Source organism: Lissotriton vulgaris, chromosome 3_1 (genome assembly GCF_964263255.1).
Source record: "Lissotriton vulgaris chromosome 3_1, aLisVul1.2, whole genome shotgun sequence".
NCBI classification, from domain to species: domain Eukaryota; kingdom Metazoa; phylum Chordata; class Amphibia; order Caudata; family Salamandridae; genus Lissotriton; species Lissotriton vulgaris.
In genome coordinates, this window is record NC_141689.1 from 1,826,468,904 (window position 1) to 1,826,485,967 (window position 17,064).

General features: G+C 44.9%; 1 protein-coding gene across 3 annotated transcripts in view; it reads left to right on the forward strand.

Moving 5' to 3' along the window:
- The first annotated feature begins 4,571 nt into the window (after positions 1-4,571).
- Positions 4,572-17,064, forward strand: part of ARHGAP10 (Rho GTPase activating protein 10) — a 1,108,509-nt gene continuing 1,096,016 nt past the window's right edge. For all 3 annotated transcript variants that reach the window (XM_086962271.1, XM_086962272.1, XM_086962274.1), the window contains exon 1: positions 4,572-5,374. In XM_086962271.1, the coding sequence (XP_086818397.1) occupies positions 5,221-5,374 (154 nt within the window). In that variant the 5' untranslated portion in view covers positions 4,572-5,220. The remainder of the gene's footprint in view (positions 5,375-17,064) is intronic.

The window sequence follows — 17,064 nt, forward strand, 5'->3', positions numbered from 1 at the left end:
GCACCGTCTCCAACACCCAGGCATCGTTCGAGATCAAATCGCCAATTGCGGAGAAAATACAGCAATCTGCCCCCCAAAACCACATCGGAAGCAAGAATCAAGCTCACCTGAGGTGGAAGAATCCTGACGTCCTCCTTGGTTACCGTTGTAACCTCCTTTGCCATACTGTCCTCTGCCTTTTTTGGAAGGATAGAAATTGGATTTGCCGGAGGAGTAACCTTGACCACCCCTTTGGGACTTGTTTCCACGTTGCTGAGTGGAATCTGATCCACGGCCGAACGAACGACCCGACTGGGCGAAATGCACGGCGTAGTTTAGATTGGGCTTTATCCAAACCGCTGAATGTAGACACAAATTTTGTAAGCTCCTTAAGGAAAGGAGAACCAAACAGTAAACCCTGGGCAAGAGGCCCCGACTCGGAAGAAGCCAAGTCTGTGAGCTTAGGATCAAGCTTCATCAAGATAGAGCGACGACGCTCCGAAGACAGGGCACAGTTGGCATTGCCCAAAATACAAACAGCTCGCTGGGACCACCCCACCAATTCATCTGGATCAATAAGGGCTCCAGTGTCTTTGGCCCGATAGGCCAAGTCAAGAATTTTGGTTAGAGGACCAAGCAAATCCAATAATTTGTCCTGGCAGGACCGCCAGGAGCGATCTAATCCTTTCTTTGGATCCTTGGAATATTTTTTCATATAAGTGACCATAGTAGGGTTTACTTCAGGGGTGTCGGCAAATTTGTCAGCGAGGTCCGGCGAGGACACTCTGAGCGAAAACGTGCTCGCACATCTTTCTCAAACGGATGGTGTATGTGGGATTGGACATACTCCCCCATCTCTGGGGAGGGTAACAAGGATGAGGAATTAGGGTGAATAATGTCTGAAGGGTCAAAAGTAAGCAGTTGGGGCGTAGATGAGGCATCCACAAAATGTTCCTTGCGTGCCTTCTTAGAAGGAGGAGGCTTAGCAGATTCCGAGGACGAAGTAGAAGAGCCATCATCAGAATCGGAAGGAGAAGAACGGCCAGGCGCAGCACGTTTTTGGGCTAAAGGCGCAGAAGACAAGGTCTTCGCCAATTTAACAAAATCGGAATGATGGGGAGTCGTGGGAGACTTTTGCTGCGTTAACAGAAGAAGGAGGCAACCATCTCTGTTGCGCACCGTACTCAGAAAGAAGTCTCTTCAAAGGAGCAATGGCCTGGAACAGTGCCTGACCCATGAAATCTTCGACAGAACCAGAAGGCTCCTCATCATCGTAGTAATCTTATCTTATCTTATCTTATTCGGGATTTGTTAAGCGCACGGACACCCAGAGGTTTCATGGCGCTGAGAGACAGATAGTGACTAAAGAGACAGATGGTAACAATGCTCTAGCCGTGCGCTTGTTTGAATAGCCAGGTCTTCAGGGCTCTCCTGAATTCTACTAGCTTAGTGCAGTTCCGAATAGACAGGGGAAAGGAGTTCCAAATTTTAGGGGCAAGGTAGGCGAAACGAGATCCACCTAGTCGTTTCTTTTTTAACATGGGCAGCGAGAGAAAGGACAAATGGGCAGAGCGAAGATCCCGGGTCGGTTCGTATTTATTAATGAGATGATTGACGAACTTGGGGCTTTTGCCGTGGAGGGCTTTGAAGGTTATGCAGCCTACCTTAAAGGTGATCCGTTGGGCTATAGGGAGCCAATGGAGGGAGGCTAGCAGAGGTTTGGCCGACTTCCTTCGATTGCTCTTAAAAATTAATCTGGCCGCTTGATTTTGGGCAATCTGCATGCGTTTAACGAGCGCGAGGGGTAAGCCCAAGTAGATGGAGTTTGAATAATCCAGTCGTGAAAGGACCAAGGCGATTACCACATGAATTAGAGCAGAATGAGTTAGCAAATGAGCTATTTTTTTGATCTTTCTTAACTGAAAAAAACAGGAAGAGATCACTGTTCCGACCTGGGTTTTCAATGAGAGGTCGGAGCAGAGAGTGACCCCGAGGCTTTTCACTGACTGAGAGGGGGAGGGAGGCGTGCCCATCGAGACTGGCCAAAAGTGGGGGCCCCAGCTTAAGGCGCTGTTACCGGGGAGAACAAGCTCGGTCTTTCCTGGGTTGAGCTTAAGATGGTTTTGGTCCATCCAGCTCTGGATGTAATACCCTACCTCTTCATAAAAATCTCCCATGGCGACAAAAAAACGCCAATTAATGCCCACAGGAAGGATAATGAAATTATACAGCCAAGGCCAATTCAAGGGGAGTGGAACCCTGAGTGCAAGCCAAATATGCAGGTAAACCTGTCAAAGTAAATAAATAGTGAAGGGAGGGCTTGCACAGCAACAAACAATATGCCACTCTAGGCAGAGCCTATGCAAATTTGACAACCCTCTAATTCTAATATCAAAGGGCATGAAAGGAGACAAACGACAGGCAAAGGGGGCACGCTTTCATAAAAGCAGTCAAATTATCTTCCTCAGGCAAGCGCCAGTAGAGGAAAAACGAGCCTGACAGAGCTCGCGGTACAATGCTGACGCGCATGCGCGATCAGCCGCCTGCCGAAATGGGAGACGCGCGAGACACACGCGCGTCTCCCGTGCTCCTATCTGCCACTCCACGGAAAGGAAAAACAGACACTGACAACGCGCGTCTGCACCGGGAGGTGCCACACGCTCCCAAGCCACACCGGCAAGAGCCTATAACACTTCTAAAACGCGCTGAAGCTTAAGCACGTAACGACGACACCGAACGCCGAAAGCGGTGGAAAACACAATAAGCTTACAAAGCGGCAGAAGCCGCACTAGAAGGAGCGCACAAAGCAGCAGAATAACAATTGAATTAGCGCACAAAAGCGGCAGTAAAGTCACTGCATATAGCGTAAAACATTAATGTAAAGAAGGAAATATGCACTTAACTGGCTGTGAAGCAGCAAAGAAAGAGGAAGTTGTGACCTCTATGACTCTATATATACTGTTATGTACTCTATGGTTATCCAGGGTTCATGGGTAACGTAGTTCGTTTTTTCTTTACTGTGTGCTGATTGGCTGCTGTCTTTTCAGTAAAGAAATTGAGAAAGCATAATCGGAGCCTCCGTCCTGTCATAGAATTACAGAACAGGCAGTAAGAACAAACATAAAATGAAATTTTTAAACCCAGTAGCTGCCAATTTGCTGTGACAGCTGGTTAAAAACAGGGACCGTCCTGGCAACACGGGGACGCCTGGTCACCCTACCTGAATGAAATAAATAGTAACGACACTGTAAGTGAAAGGTCAACCGGTTGTGCTCGAAGCCGACACCTTCCCGAAAGAAATGTGGGGTCACACCAGAAGTGAAAGGTCACCCGGGTTGGGCTGGAAGCTGATGCTTGCCTGGAATGTGAGTGATGGTTCGTCCAAGGTGATAGGTCACCTGAGCTGACAGTCTGGCACTGAATGCAGGGCACAGTGCCAGGCTCGCCAAATGATGAAGGAAATGGTGGTTGAAGGTAGCTTGTAAGTTGAAAAACTGCCTAATAAACTGCGGCCTCAATTCTTCTATTAACATAAAATTGGTGAGGTCTAAGTTTCTGGGATCGGGGTGTGCGACCAGGTTGGAGTTGCCGCTGCTAAGAAATCTTCAGTCAATCCATTTATCACTCCTGCACACGGATTTCTTATTCCGAAAATAATTAGCAGTCATTCATTGGTCAAGGCTCCTCTTCCTCCGTGACCGCCCCCCGCGTTAACTCTCCGCAGCCCTCTCCGTGTCTCCTGCTCTGTGAAAATTGTGGTCAGACAAGCTTCCGCTTTTCCCTCTTGTCCGCACAACCTCCTTGCTACCGCCTCGCGTGCTTCCTCCTATCCCTGCTCCGCCCTAGCCTTCATCCCTTTTCTCAGGACGTCCCATAAAAGTGGGCGGAGCAAATGTGTAAAGGAAGGATGGGCAGACAGTTGAAGGAGCATGGATTGGAAGGGCGTTGCAGTCTGGGGTAATTGGGCGGAGCTTGGTACCTCTGAGGTAGAGGACTTATAGCACCGTGTGTGTAACTTTATTCTAGCATTATATTTGAGTTGATTTTTTTTGTTTGCTTTTTTAAACAAAACATAAAACAGTAACATACGCAGCCGGAGCTACCGTAGAATTGAGCAAGTCCTGGAGATATGTTAAAGTACTATTAAGAAGGTGCGGCCTAACGGTCAGAGCTGTTTGGAACTGGGGAACCAGGTTCGAGTCTCGGCTTCGGCTCAACATCCTGTGATTCTGGGCAAATCACTTAATCTCCCCGTGCCTACCAAAAAAGCATTGCATCCTTGTGTAACGTAACTGGTGCTCAGGTAAAGCGCTCAAATACCTTCGGGCCAAACTCGCGCTATATAAAACTGCAAAAAAAAGAGGAATGTGACCTTAAAATGCGCTGCAATTAACTGGAAATATAGCATGCCCCTTAAGAAGGGAGGCACGCTTCAGTAGTGGTGTGTACACTATTACTACCAACGCACTCCCTAGCTTAAACGGGATTACTGTGACGGGGTAGATGGTGGGAGGTGATGTTATCGAGCAGGGCTTTCCTGCAATCAAGCCCTATCCTAGTGACGTGTGTTTCAATAAGGAGGTAGGGCGGTTGGGGTGACGAGGGCTGCTGGAAAAGCTGCGTGGATAAACCTCAGAGGAACTCCCGGGAGATGTGGGGGGTGTGGCGCCCACCCCTGACAGGGCAGGGTAGGACGAGAGGCCAGCGAACACATGGAGGAGAGGCGGGGCTGGCCACACCCCCACTACATGCTCCCAGAGTTCAGCCCCACACCAACAAATGCTCGGAAGAGGGCTGGAAAACATGAGTGTCGTGTCTAGCACAGAGGGATAGCAGAGCAGTGCCTCGCAGTTAGGAGGGGCAGTTTAGCTGGCTGTCGGGGAGGGGCAACTGAAGGAGGCGGGATCCAGAGGGGGGGTGTCACTGAGGCTGCAGGAATGTCCCTGCTGAGGCCGATGGGATCGGCCGGGTGTCTGGCTGCAGCGGTGCGGGTCTCCGGTTCTGCAGCGGCGTGTCCCTGAGTCCACGCGGGAGCCTGGTGACGCTGCTGCCCGCGCGGGTCCTCCCGGTGTGTGCGGGCTGCCCTCGCCCCTGGGTTTACTCTGTTTGCCCCGTTTTATTGCTGAATGTTCAAGGTGAGGTGACGAGGCTGCTGGACGCAGACTGCCCGCGGCTGCTTCTTTTAAAGGATTTCTTCTCCCCGCGGACTCAATCGGAGATTTTAAACTTTTTTTTTCAATCATGGGGTTGCAACCCCTGGAGTTCAGCGACTGCTACCTGGACAGTCCCTGGCTGCGGGAAAGGATACGAGCCCACGAGGTGGAACTGGAAAAAACCAACAAGTTTATTAAAGATCTGATGAAAGATGGCAAGAACCTGATCTCTGCAACCAAAAGTAAGTGTAGACGAGTTGTGCTGAGCAATAGCAGCGGCGAGCAGCGGAAAGCGCCTGGCTCCAGAATAAGGCGCTTGTTTTCTAAGCAATTTAGCAAGATTAACGTGGTCATTCAAACCCTCTGTGTATGCTTTTGGCTTGTTCTATTGCAGGCAGCTCAGCTGGGACAGTTACACACTGCTTACCAGCCTCCGCATTTTGTACACGATTACATAGTTGCAGGGAAGATGTGAGTGCCTCTGCATTTTGTAAAATATTACATTGTAACAATGAATGTGTCAGTGCCAGTAGGTGTAGCGTGCTTGTTCAGTAACAGTGAGTATTTGTTCAGGGGCCGGGTGCACGTGTCCACGTTTGGAAAGTCGATGCCTGGTACACCATGGTAGGAATCTAATATCTCTTGCGTCCTCTGCTAGCTGGGAGTGTTTTCAGCGCTGAAGCGGCCGTCTGTTACGTCACACGTTTCCACTCAGAATGTAAACATCAGGGGCTCGAACTAAAACATCACCTTCGTGGTGTGATTGGGCGAATGTAGATATCGAACAAGTATGGTATTGCCTGCCATTCGCTGTACAACACAGTAAAGCGAAGCAGAAAACAGGTGGCGCCACAACTCACATCTGTCATCGTAACCATTTGCTAAAATAATTGTGGCCATCTGCATTTTGCCTGTAGTTCTGTTTTTACTCAGTGGCGTTTTATGTGCATGCTGTGACTTCTTACTAGGTGGACTATTTCTGCCCCCTCTTTCTGTGTGACTTTGCTTGCACACCTTTACCCGTCAGTAATGAATTGACCAATTTATGAGGATTTGTGGTTGTTGCTAGAGTCACCCAGTCATGTTGCTTCGCCCATAAGTATCCAAGTGAACTTAGTGCATTGTCAGTTTGTACAAAGAGTTCTAAATGGGTTGGGCTAGAATGCGTTGGATTTGCCAATGTCTTTAAACAGAGCATTTTCTGTTTTTGAAGGCTCGCTTTGTTCCTTGAAACGGAACTGCACATTTCCAGCACTAGTGTTAAAATATTCATGGCATATCACTTATGGCCTATTGGATACACTATTCGCGATTTAGTAGTACTATGAAAACTGTATATATAATTTTTTTCAAACAGACTTTTATTTGCACCTCCCTTGTTGTTTCACTTTTCCAGTCTATAAAAGAATGATAACAACAAATCGTTGATATTTCGTCCAAAGAGGGTCTGTTGTTTTAATACACGCGTAAACAATGTACTGTCTATTCTTTTATGAATGGTTCTCTCTCGGAGGCAGAGTCCATTTAGCAACAAACGAAAACGTGTGCTCATTCACAAGGTAAAAACTGCTACTTTATAAAACAAATAAAATATATGACAAAATGTAGCCGACAGTACACCATATCTTTAGTGCGATTCTGTTAGGAGGTAAAATAGCTCACATTTCCCATTCATCGCTTTAAGATCTGTTTGAAACCAGAGCTGTCAGGCAGACCCGTTGCTAGCTATTTACATACAGGGAGCTTTGGGCCCGTCACATTCAACCATTGAGTTTCTTTCACTGGCCTCTTTCAACCATTGGTGTGAGAGTTGGACAATTATGTTTTGTCTGAGCCCGGTAGAATACTTATCTCCTACCAAATGCTGTTGTCTGTTTGGCTGAATTCTTCTGCGTCCTCTCGAGTGCTTGCATTCAACTGCATGAGGGACTACTTTACGACTGTAGCCTTTTCTGTCCACTCCTGCTAACTGCCTCCCATATGTCTTGCTTTAATGTGCTATTTTTTTTATACATTAGCATGTTAAATACCTGCTCGCCTTACCAATGCTTGTTCCAATTGTACAGGTGAGTTTATGGAAATGGCACGGGTAAGCCCAGTCCCTGGGATCCCTGTGTGATTGTGGCTCAAGCCGCACACCTGAATGGGGACATTCAGCCATACAGAAGCACGCCTGCGGCATAGGCGATGGAAGAAATGTTGGGGGTGGGTGCTGCAGAACCCCACAAAAAAACCATGCTGCAGTTCAGAAGATGAATGAGCAATAAAGATGCCTTTATATTTTGTTTTTCATTGCTTAACAATCTTACTCCGTTCAGCAGAGCTGGGTGGAGTTTACTCAAACAAAGGCTTACCAACGATGAGCCTGCCTATAGCCTTACAGTTAACTATGCACATAGTATCGCTTGTTTATTATCTATTGTGGTTGCCCAATAAGATTTCATACCAGGTGCAGGCAAGAGGAAGTCAAATTAGCGCATATGCTGAACTCTTGCAGCTGACAATGATATTGTTGGGATTGTATAAGACTTCATATGATCATAACCTGTAGCTTCAATTCCAAGGGCAACCTCCCCAGGTAATTGTAATTGATGTTGTATAGTGCTCATCACCAGCGGGTCTCTAAGCCTTTAGGGGAAATAGCCAGAGGTAGTGGGCAGATGTATGGCCCCACAGTGTGGTAAGTTTAGACCGTGTCCAGTACCTCCCTAAACAGAAGTGTTTTAAGTTGTTTCCTGAATGGGAGGAGAGCCGGTTCTTTACCCAGGTGGTCGGGCAGCTGGTTCCAGAGTTGTGGGAGCAGTACGGAAAAAGCTCTACCCCCTTTAGATGTAGTATTGCATCTAGGGGTGGCCAGGTGGCAGGCCTCGGATGACCGCAGTGTGCGTCCCGGAACATAGTTCTTCAAGCGTTCCTTAATATAAGTCGGGGCTTTGCCATAGATCGCTTTATGGGCAATGCAGATGCCTTTAACCCCTTCGACGCTCATGACGAGCTCAGCTTGTCATGAACCGCGGGTTTTTTAAAAAGTCAGCGCACAGCGGGAAAACCCGCCACGCGCATGGAGTTAAGCTTTAAACTTTACTCTGCTTGATGGGGGAGCCAGTGTAGTTTGCACAGCAGAGGGGAGGCACGTCTTGGTAACCTAAAGATCAGCCTAGCTGCATCAATAAGTACCACTTGTAGTTTATTATTAAGCTTTTGAGGGAGGCCTATACACAAAGCGTTTCCGTAGGCCAGTCTGGAAACAATTGTAGCCGACAAGATCATTTGCAAGGAGGCAGTTGAAAGGAGGCGGACAAGTTTCCGTAACTGCCTCAGAAGCCCTATGCAGCTGCCTACCACGGTAGTGACTTGGTTAGCCATGGAGAGCTCTGAGTCCAGTTTAGTGCCTAGGCTTTTCACAGCGGTATGGCCATCCTTTAACTACAATCCCTACAGCAAGTGTACTGCAGTTTGATGTATTCCTAGAGGAGTATCATACCCCTCACTTTATATTTATCATAGTTTATCTTTCTAGCATTCTTACTACATTGAATGCTTATGTAATCCATTGATGGTCAGTTTGATGCTGCAGTCTCTCACATTATTCAGATTGTTTTATGGGAGGGTTCATAAGTGAACTAACAGGCAAGGTTGTGTCTGGCTAAATAGCAAGTTGTTTGGAAGGGCACTGCTTCTATGAAGCGTATATTGTTTGAATAACTTTTAGTGCAGCCTAATTTAATTCAGTTTAATTCAATATATTTGTTTGTAAAGCATGCACCACTCGGTGTCTCCAAGTCTGTCCATTTTCATTAGTGAAAATGTATCTTTCTACCAGGCTCGTTGTTTTTAGAAAATGTCATAAAATAAGAGTTTTGTGTGTTGATAACATCAATGCATTTCATGTTAAAGAGTCTTCCTCACGGTGGACAACATTATGGAGCTGGAAGGAGAAGTGAGCCTGATCTCGGCCTTGCAGGTAGGGCCGGGGTTTGTTCTCATTTCTCCCTTCAGCTACACCATGATAACCATCACTGGTAATCATAATATGATTAAAAGGGGGGAATAACGGGCAACAATGCTTATGCAAGGCGTAGAAGTAGCACCAGCTCATTGCTGGTGCCAGTGCACAGAAGTGGTAGCACCACATTTCTTCATTGGTGAAACACAACTTTTGCCTAAATACAAAAATCATACTGAAAGCTCAAAGCCTACCTATAACCCAATTTTTCCATGGCAGCAAATCACTAGAATGTGGTCTTTGAGTAGAAGTGCATGGACTGTATGAAAGTGTCCTTTGTGGGCCATATCACGCATGCATGAAATATAAATCCATACTGCTGGATGTAGGTGAATATACATGACTGGCCTGTGTGTTTTGTTATTGATTTCTGCTATAAACCCATGCAGGACCATTTCTTGTCCGAGTCATTTCATTCAAAGACTTTGAAATAAGCAGAACTATATAATCTTCCACAAAAATGCAAGATTGAGTCACTGAACAGAAAATGACTCACCTTTTCCCTAAAATTGGTCCAATATCATTGAGTCTTTTGGACATGCTTAAAGTCAGACCGCCTTTCAGAGTTTGGCTGCCTCTATGCAATTGCATGCTGCCTTTAGTGAAGCCTCCAACACTATATGCCTTTGTGACCTTTTATGGTGACAGTCTTAAAGACATACATTATCCATCCCAAGAAGGTAGTGGGGAGGATATAAACTCTAGGAGTAGTGCACACTTCTATTCATGGTCCCACCCAATCTCTGTCCCCAATGTAGGGCAAGCCAGAGATGGTGTCCCATTTCATAACGATGTATAAGCCCTTCCAGATATTCATGTGTTGCCTTGCCACACACTCCAGCTGGCAATGAACTGCTTCGTTTTGTCTTTGTCCATCGGTCGGTTTCTTTTCATTCTTTTATTTGTCATTTCTGTTCTTTGTGTATCCATCTGGTCATTTTACCCAGCCACGGTCTATGCAGGTAAGAGCAGTGGAACCCCGTGAGGGGCATTTCGAGGGATGATGCAGAGGGAAGATTCATTATTTATTTAATAATCCCTCAGCAGCGTCCTACGAAATCCCACCCGGCCCCACCACTGTTACCTTCACGGACCGCGGCTACTTTTATCCCTTCTGATCTACCTCTGACTTCAGATATATTTTGGTCTTCCCTCACATGCTTGCAACATCCTGAGACCTGGTGGTGCTCTGCTAGGTCCACTGTGCCGGCAATTATACATTTATAATTTTGAAAGTTTGTTACTCTTTTCTTGAAGACTCAGTGCTGTGGTCCCGCTGCTGATTGTGTTTCATGCCTTAACCCGCACATCGCTAAGGAATCTGAGGAGCTCCTCAGTCCAGAACCACTATTGTTGTTTTAGTCTGATTGTAGGATGGCAACATTTCTTTTAGTGTTGTACACATTCACTAATGAATGAGATTTTATTTTACCAAATAGCCAATTTCCCCATTTGTCCACAGGCTACAGAAAGTAAGCCAGGCTGATCAGAGCCTTGTTGAAGTTTAGTTCAAAGCCCTGCCTTTACGACCTCAAAGGTTAGGAGACTGAAAAGCAGGGCCTGGGGCATGCCAGGCTTAGCAGCTGCTGACCATGGTCACTCTAAAAATGACGTGTATGAAAATATGGCCTGTTCTGGTCATTACTTAATTGTGGCCCAGAGATGGAGTTTGAAGTCTGGCTATCCAAGGCCTTCCTTTGGATACTGGAAGCTTAGGCTATTTAGCATCCTGCCAGACAGCTTTTGATGACCAGATGAACTGGGTCAGAACTGTGAAAAGCAGCGCGTCTCCTAAGACCCCCAAAGCTGCCCGGCGCAGGATCACCTTTAATTCACCTTGTATTCGCTATCAACTGGAAGGCAAGAAAAAAGGTTTATTACTCTTGAGGGGAGACTACGTCAACTGCAGACACCGGGATGTCTCAGGGAGGTGTTCTGCTGGCAACTCCTTAGACTCTTCCTTTTATACAGGTTTGACACAATGCATTTGTTTCATTTACCATGGTTACAAGCTTGGAGTCTCCGCCCCGGGCATGTTGTCACACAAGCCCAACATTGTTTCATCAACATGGTTACACAAGCTCAACATTGTTTCATCAACATGGTTACACAAGCACAACATTAACTCTCTTCCTACCCAGGTCAAAACAGACAATCTAATTTTGCAGCTGGGCCTTGCTTCAGGGTCTAACATGTGAGACCGGCCAGATCTAAGAGTCTGTTCTGTTGATGAAAACCGGTCCAATTGTTGGCAAAAACAAGTCTTGCTGTGTGCAGTGCAATAAACCATGTTTGCAAGAGTCTGTTAGGTATTTGGAACCTGTTTGTGTAAGAGTGTCCATGGGTTTGCCTGTAAACCGAGATGAGAGGAAAAACGAGTTTGTGGCAGCAAGCGATGTTGATGTTTGTTGTGGCAATAGAGTTTATAGCCCGCAGCTCACATACCAGGTTGGTCAGAGGGATGCTAGTAAGGGCAGGGTGAAACAAAGGTGACTAACAGAATACAAAATGGCTGTGATGTGTAAAATGGCTGCAGCTTACGTGCACATAGAAATACCCACTAAGCAAGATGGCGCAGGCAATGTTCACAACAGTCATTTCACCTTTAACAATATGCTGTGGTGAACATAAATGAACGCCGCTTATGTACACCTAAAGTTTATCGATTTTAACAGAACCTCCTTAGACAGTTAAAGCAAATGGTGCAAAATATAGTTCAGTTCAGTTTTGTTCTTGAAAGCTATAAATAGAATATCTATTGACTCTGCCTGGTATACTGAAAGAAAAGTTAACCCACCTCTTTAGCCTCTGTGCAAGTATTCAACAAAAAGGCCTACATGCATATGAAAATTTGCTAGGAGGAGGGTTTCAGCCTTACATAGAGATATTCAAACTTGTCAACGATAAACAACTGTTCAGGCCCAACACTTTATTTATCCCTCATCAATTTTAATCTCTCAATCTGCCTCGGGTTAATCAAGGAGTACACATACACTCCCTCCATCGGGATGAACTGCTGCCTAACTTGCATAGCTGACTGCCTTATTCTCAACAGTGCCAGCAAATAGACATTTTGCCAGTCTATCCTACAGCTTTAAGGGATACAGCTATCCGTATCAAGGCCTACAATTCTCAGTATCGCATGAGTTCAGGCTGGGCATACAGTGTGGGATTAGCTCTTTTTCTTTCCAGCTGTTAAGGATGGAAACATTCAACAAGTCAAACATACTCAGACCAATCATCGAGTAGTCAGAAATATTTTAGGAATACATTCTGGGATAAGAGGTGGATTAGAGGGTTTACTAGACTGCACACATTTTTCAAATTAGTCCAAGTGAAAGCTTGATATTCAGACTTTCTGGGAGAGTGGGCTCTCCCAATTGGTTTGACGCAGGTATCTGGAAGCTGAGTCAACAGCAAGTTCACATGTGATTTTATCCTCTCCGTGTTCCTTCAGTGAGTCTGAATAGAACATTATTATCACAGTTCTCACTATCCAAGCATTCTTTTATATATTTTGATTTGTTTGCCGAGTGTGTGTGGGCCTATTTCAAAATTAATGACCAGTAGTGAATAATGCAGCTGTCCTATCCAATAGGTCTCTTATCTGTAAGCTTTCTTATTCTGCTCATTTTCACAGTGAATGGCTCTATGCAGATCTTCTGCCCACCCCCTCAGAACCATCAACTTGGGGGGTGAAATGAATTGCGTATCACTAAAGTTGTATTCACCCCTCCCAAAATCTGGTGATCAGGATTCTGTTTGGGGTGGAGCACCTAAGTCCGTATTCATAAAAGTAGGAATACACTTGGCCACCCCTGTGACCTTTGGCCTGCCTGTTGAAATTGCTGCAAGACACCTCTTTTTCTTGATCTCGCAGTCAGTAGGTGTTCTGGTGGGCTTTTCTTCATTAGCTTATGCTAGATAGACTTCTGCGCCTCTAGATGACGCAGTCTTAGTGGCTGCAGTTACGTTTAACTCCAGATCCAATGTGCAGTGCACTTTTTCTATAGATTTTACTGCATATAGCTTTCCATTAAAAAAAAAAAACAAGTGGAGGAGGAGCAGTAGTCAGTCAAACTCCTTGAAAGAAGTGGTTTGCCACTAACCCTGTGTCAAGTCCACTAGTTGTATCGCAGTGCGGTTGCGAGTCAATCCCACAGCTGTGGTGAGGGAATGTTTCGTGGAGCCCTGAACTGTAGAGAGTATTGAATTCCTTTCTGGGTGAAATGAGTAAAAGAAGCATTACCTCCTCCTGATGCTGTCTGTAGAATATGATTACAAATTGCAACTTTTCAGCTTAAGCAGTTTAGAGGCAAGGGAGCCCGCTGTAAACAAACACGTGGTGAGAAGTGATAAGAGCACAGAGAGGAACCCTGAGCCCTGGAGAGCTGCCTTGTAAGGCATGACTTGCCTTCAGCCTGCTTCTCTGGGGGTGAATGTTTGAAAACATTCAGCACTCCGTCCATCATCTCCTTGTGTTCTTTTGGAAGTATGGCATACATAAAAGATTTGGACCTGGTGGGTGCCCACATAGTGTTGGAAAACCCCTGTGGGTTCCTAGTGGGACCAGGTTCCCATTAATGTGAAGGGCAGCAAATGCAGTAGAAGTGAAGGGCTTGTAGTCTTGTCCCCCTGACATTGCCAAGAACCCTGACGTCAACAGCATAGGTCTCAAACTGTTCTCCCCATTTTATTAGGTCTTTACTCATTGTATTCTACAGGGTTCTGACCACAGTCCACATTGTTTAATGTTTGCTTGTCCTTTGGCCAAGCTTATTCATTCATTTGCTCTCACTTTTATGACGTGCTGTTAACACACAGATTGCGGGTTGTCTTGACAGGGCTGTGACGGTGTCTCGTGTCATGCAATCCTTGTTTCTTCCTTCACACCAGTGATACGTTGAATGTAGATAAATTCTCTTAAAATTAATAGTGTTAAAAAAATATTGATTTATAGGTAATTCTCCTGGCATCTGCCTAGCACAGTGGTGGCCTGCAGATCTTGCTCCTGCTCCTCTTCCAGTGGACTTGGAGAGATTTTTTTGTGTGTTTTTTTTAAACAATTGTCTTTCTTTTTCTTCCCTGATTAATCATGCTTCTTCTTGTTTTCATAACATTCCTCTACTTCATAAAATCGCTCAGTTTTTCCTAATAGCAGCTTGATAGACTGTTGCCCAGGTGGTTTTGCTTGGACTAGTGTAACTCTATCTATCTTGGCCTACCATTTGTGGCAAAGTAACTTAAAAATTAAGAAAAAAACAAACTCCTCTTGGCAATTTAAAAGCAGCTCTTCACTGTCGCTGCGGGGAGAGCGACCGTCTTCACAGAAGTAAATAGCCGGTCTCAATTTGCTTCACCGGCAGCTATTTTTATATACAGTCAGACAATACTTGTTACAGTCACCTATGACCCTAATTCTTTACACATCCTTTATTGCCGTACTAACAATGCTTAGTAAACTAATTATTCTTCTACCTTTGAATGAATGTGTATTTGGGTTGATTGCTTATTTATTTGTGTTGAATGCATGTGTATTTGCGTGTGTGCGCTTTTATCATTGTGCTGTTAAAACCTCTCATCAGATTCCTTGTGTTCTTGGCTAATTCAATCTCCTTCTCATATTGGCTAACCATTTTTCAATCTATTGAATACAAAGAATACGTGCCTGTGTACTACGGCCATAAATTCCCTCAAGTCCTTTAATTATGACCTTACAGGGCATGCGCTCTGTTCTCAAGTAAACTCTACGCCTTTTTCTTCTCGGCAAGAGGTTTTTGGCCTGCGCTGCTCTTTCATGACGTATCGCTGTGTGACGCTCTCTATTGTTGTCTGCTTTTGTGCAGTGCTTTCATATTTAATTTATTGTATAATACATTACTAGATTTTTCCAAATCCAAAATGCTCCAGTCCATGTAGCTTGCCTACGACCATCATCTGTCCCCCTGTCTTACATCCTTGGACTGGCTGTTGTTTCCTTTTTGTATAACATTTAAAATCCTCTGTCTATTTTATTGTGCTTTCATTGCTTGGGCCACATATATCTCCAGATAAGTTAATTCATTATCCTGCCTTTTGCTCCTCATGGTCATCGTCCTGTCAACTTCTTGTGGCACTCATGATGAAGCTACTGCTTAAGTGATCCCTCCTTTTCCTTTCTGGCAACCGGGCCCTGGGACATTGGTTCCATTTATCTCCACCTGGTTGACAACCAGTCGGCCTTTCTGAAAGGCTAAAAAACGTATCTTTTGACTTTGGATTTATAAATTCAGCTCCTGTGTCCAGTTGTTCTTTTTGACGTATCTTGTATTTACCCCCATTTGTGTTAGGTTGCCCATCTGTAGCTGACGGAGCGCTTTATAAAATCATTAGCTTTAATATACGGCCAGTTGTCGTTCCCCCATAGACACCCAAGATCACATCAGAAAATGGTGAACTTCGAGGTATCTTCGGCAGCTGTCTGAGGATTAATGTATAAAGAGAACTTTTATTTCAGTCAAGTTATAGGTAATGCATTTATATTGTATTTCTCCAGCCTGTAATTCATGTGGATTGTTGCCTATGAAGGACAGTTGTGTTGTTGTGTCCAAAATCTTTGAAATTTAATCCCTCCATAGGATTGAGGGTTTGGATATCAAGGGAGGCGAATTGTTGAAATACACTGCCGTTCTTAGCAGTGTGAGGACCGTGTTAACTGATGAAATGCACACAAATATCGATTCTCCAGTGTTTTTGTCCTAATCTGACGAGGTTGGGAGTTCTCTGGCTTGTTGGATAAGATGTTCATGAGAAACTTTGACATGAATTGTGAGGGAAGCCATTCGGATCATTGGATCCAGGAGAACTAGTTTTACAAAGAAACAGGATGATGTGGGTGTAATAAAGTAATCTGACTGGACTGATTTCAATGTAGGTTTTAGCTCTGCAACTATCTGGATTAAAGCAGACCACGATGGGCAGTGCTCTAGCATTGTAGCTGTGTTAAGGGTTTAATTCATGAGGAGAGGAGGCACAGCCATGTACTGGTGGATGTTATAACGAGTGATTCCCTTTATGTCCCCATGTCATCATCCCCATGTTCCCTCCTTTGTGAGTGTGGGAGTTAAGTATGTTATGGTTTCTAATTTATGATTGGATTTAACATGACATTTTTAGACAGGGATACTCTTTAATGCACTAGTGATGCAACTGTAATATGAGACATGTAAAATTGTTTGTTTCTACTTTTATGTGGTCATTGTACCTGTTAACCATGCAATTAGAAATGACCACAAAATCAGAAGAAAACAATCAGAAATGGTGACCATATAGGTACGTTAAATTTCTTTCTCACAAATTCAGTTATACGTTTAAAGGATTTCCTTTTTGATAAACATACTGCTGATGGGGCTAGAGATATACTCAGTTGCCTTCAGAGAGGACTTCCCCATTTGATCTACTGCCTTACCCCTTCCTTTTCTTCATAATAGTGAAGTCTGGTGAGCTGTGATCACTGTGGTTCTCTATGCTACTTCCTGTGACTTTTGTGCAGTAAGACACATCCCCTTCCTTCAAGTTGAGAATGGTGGTGAATATTCGTGGTATATATCTTTACAATTCATCTCTCAAATAATTGAGATACTTTTTACCATCTTCCCTCTAGAAGAAGCTATGAAGCATACCATAGACTACCAGTAACAATCCCAGTCATTCTGAACAAAGGTGAAGACTAAACACAGGAGGAGGCCTGCACAGAAACTGAGGGAAAGGCACACAAGCCGCGGTGGGTACAATTTTGGGAAAGAACATATTACACAGTGTAGGAGGAAAACAACAAAGATGAAGATACAGAAAAGCTGAGCAACAAAGAACCGTTCCCTGGCAAAGGAAAGTTGTTAACTGTTCTCTAGTGCTCTCACTGCCACTAGCAAACTGGAAGTGACCGGC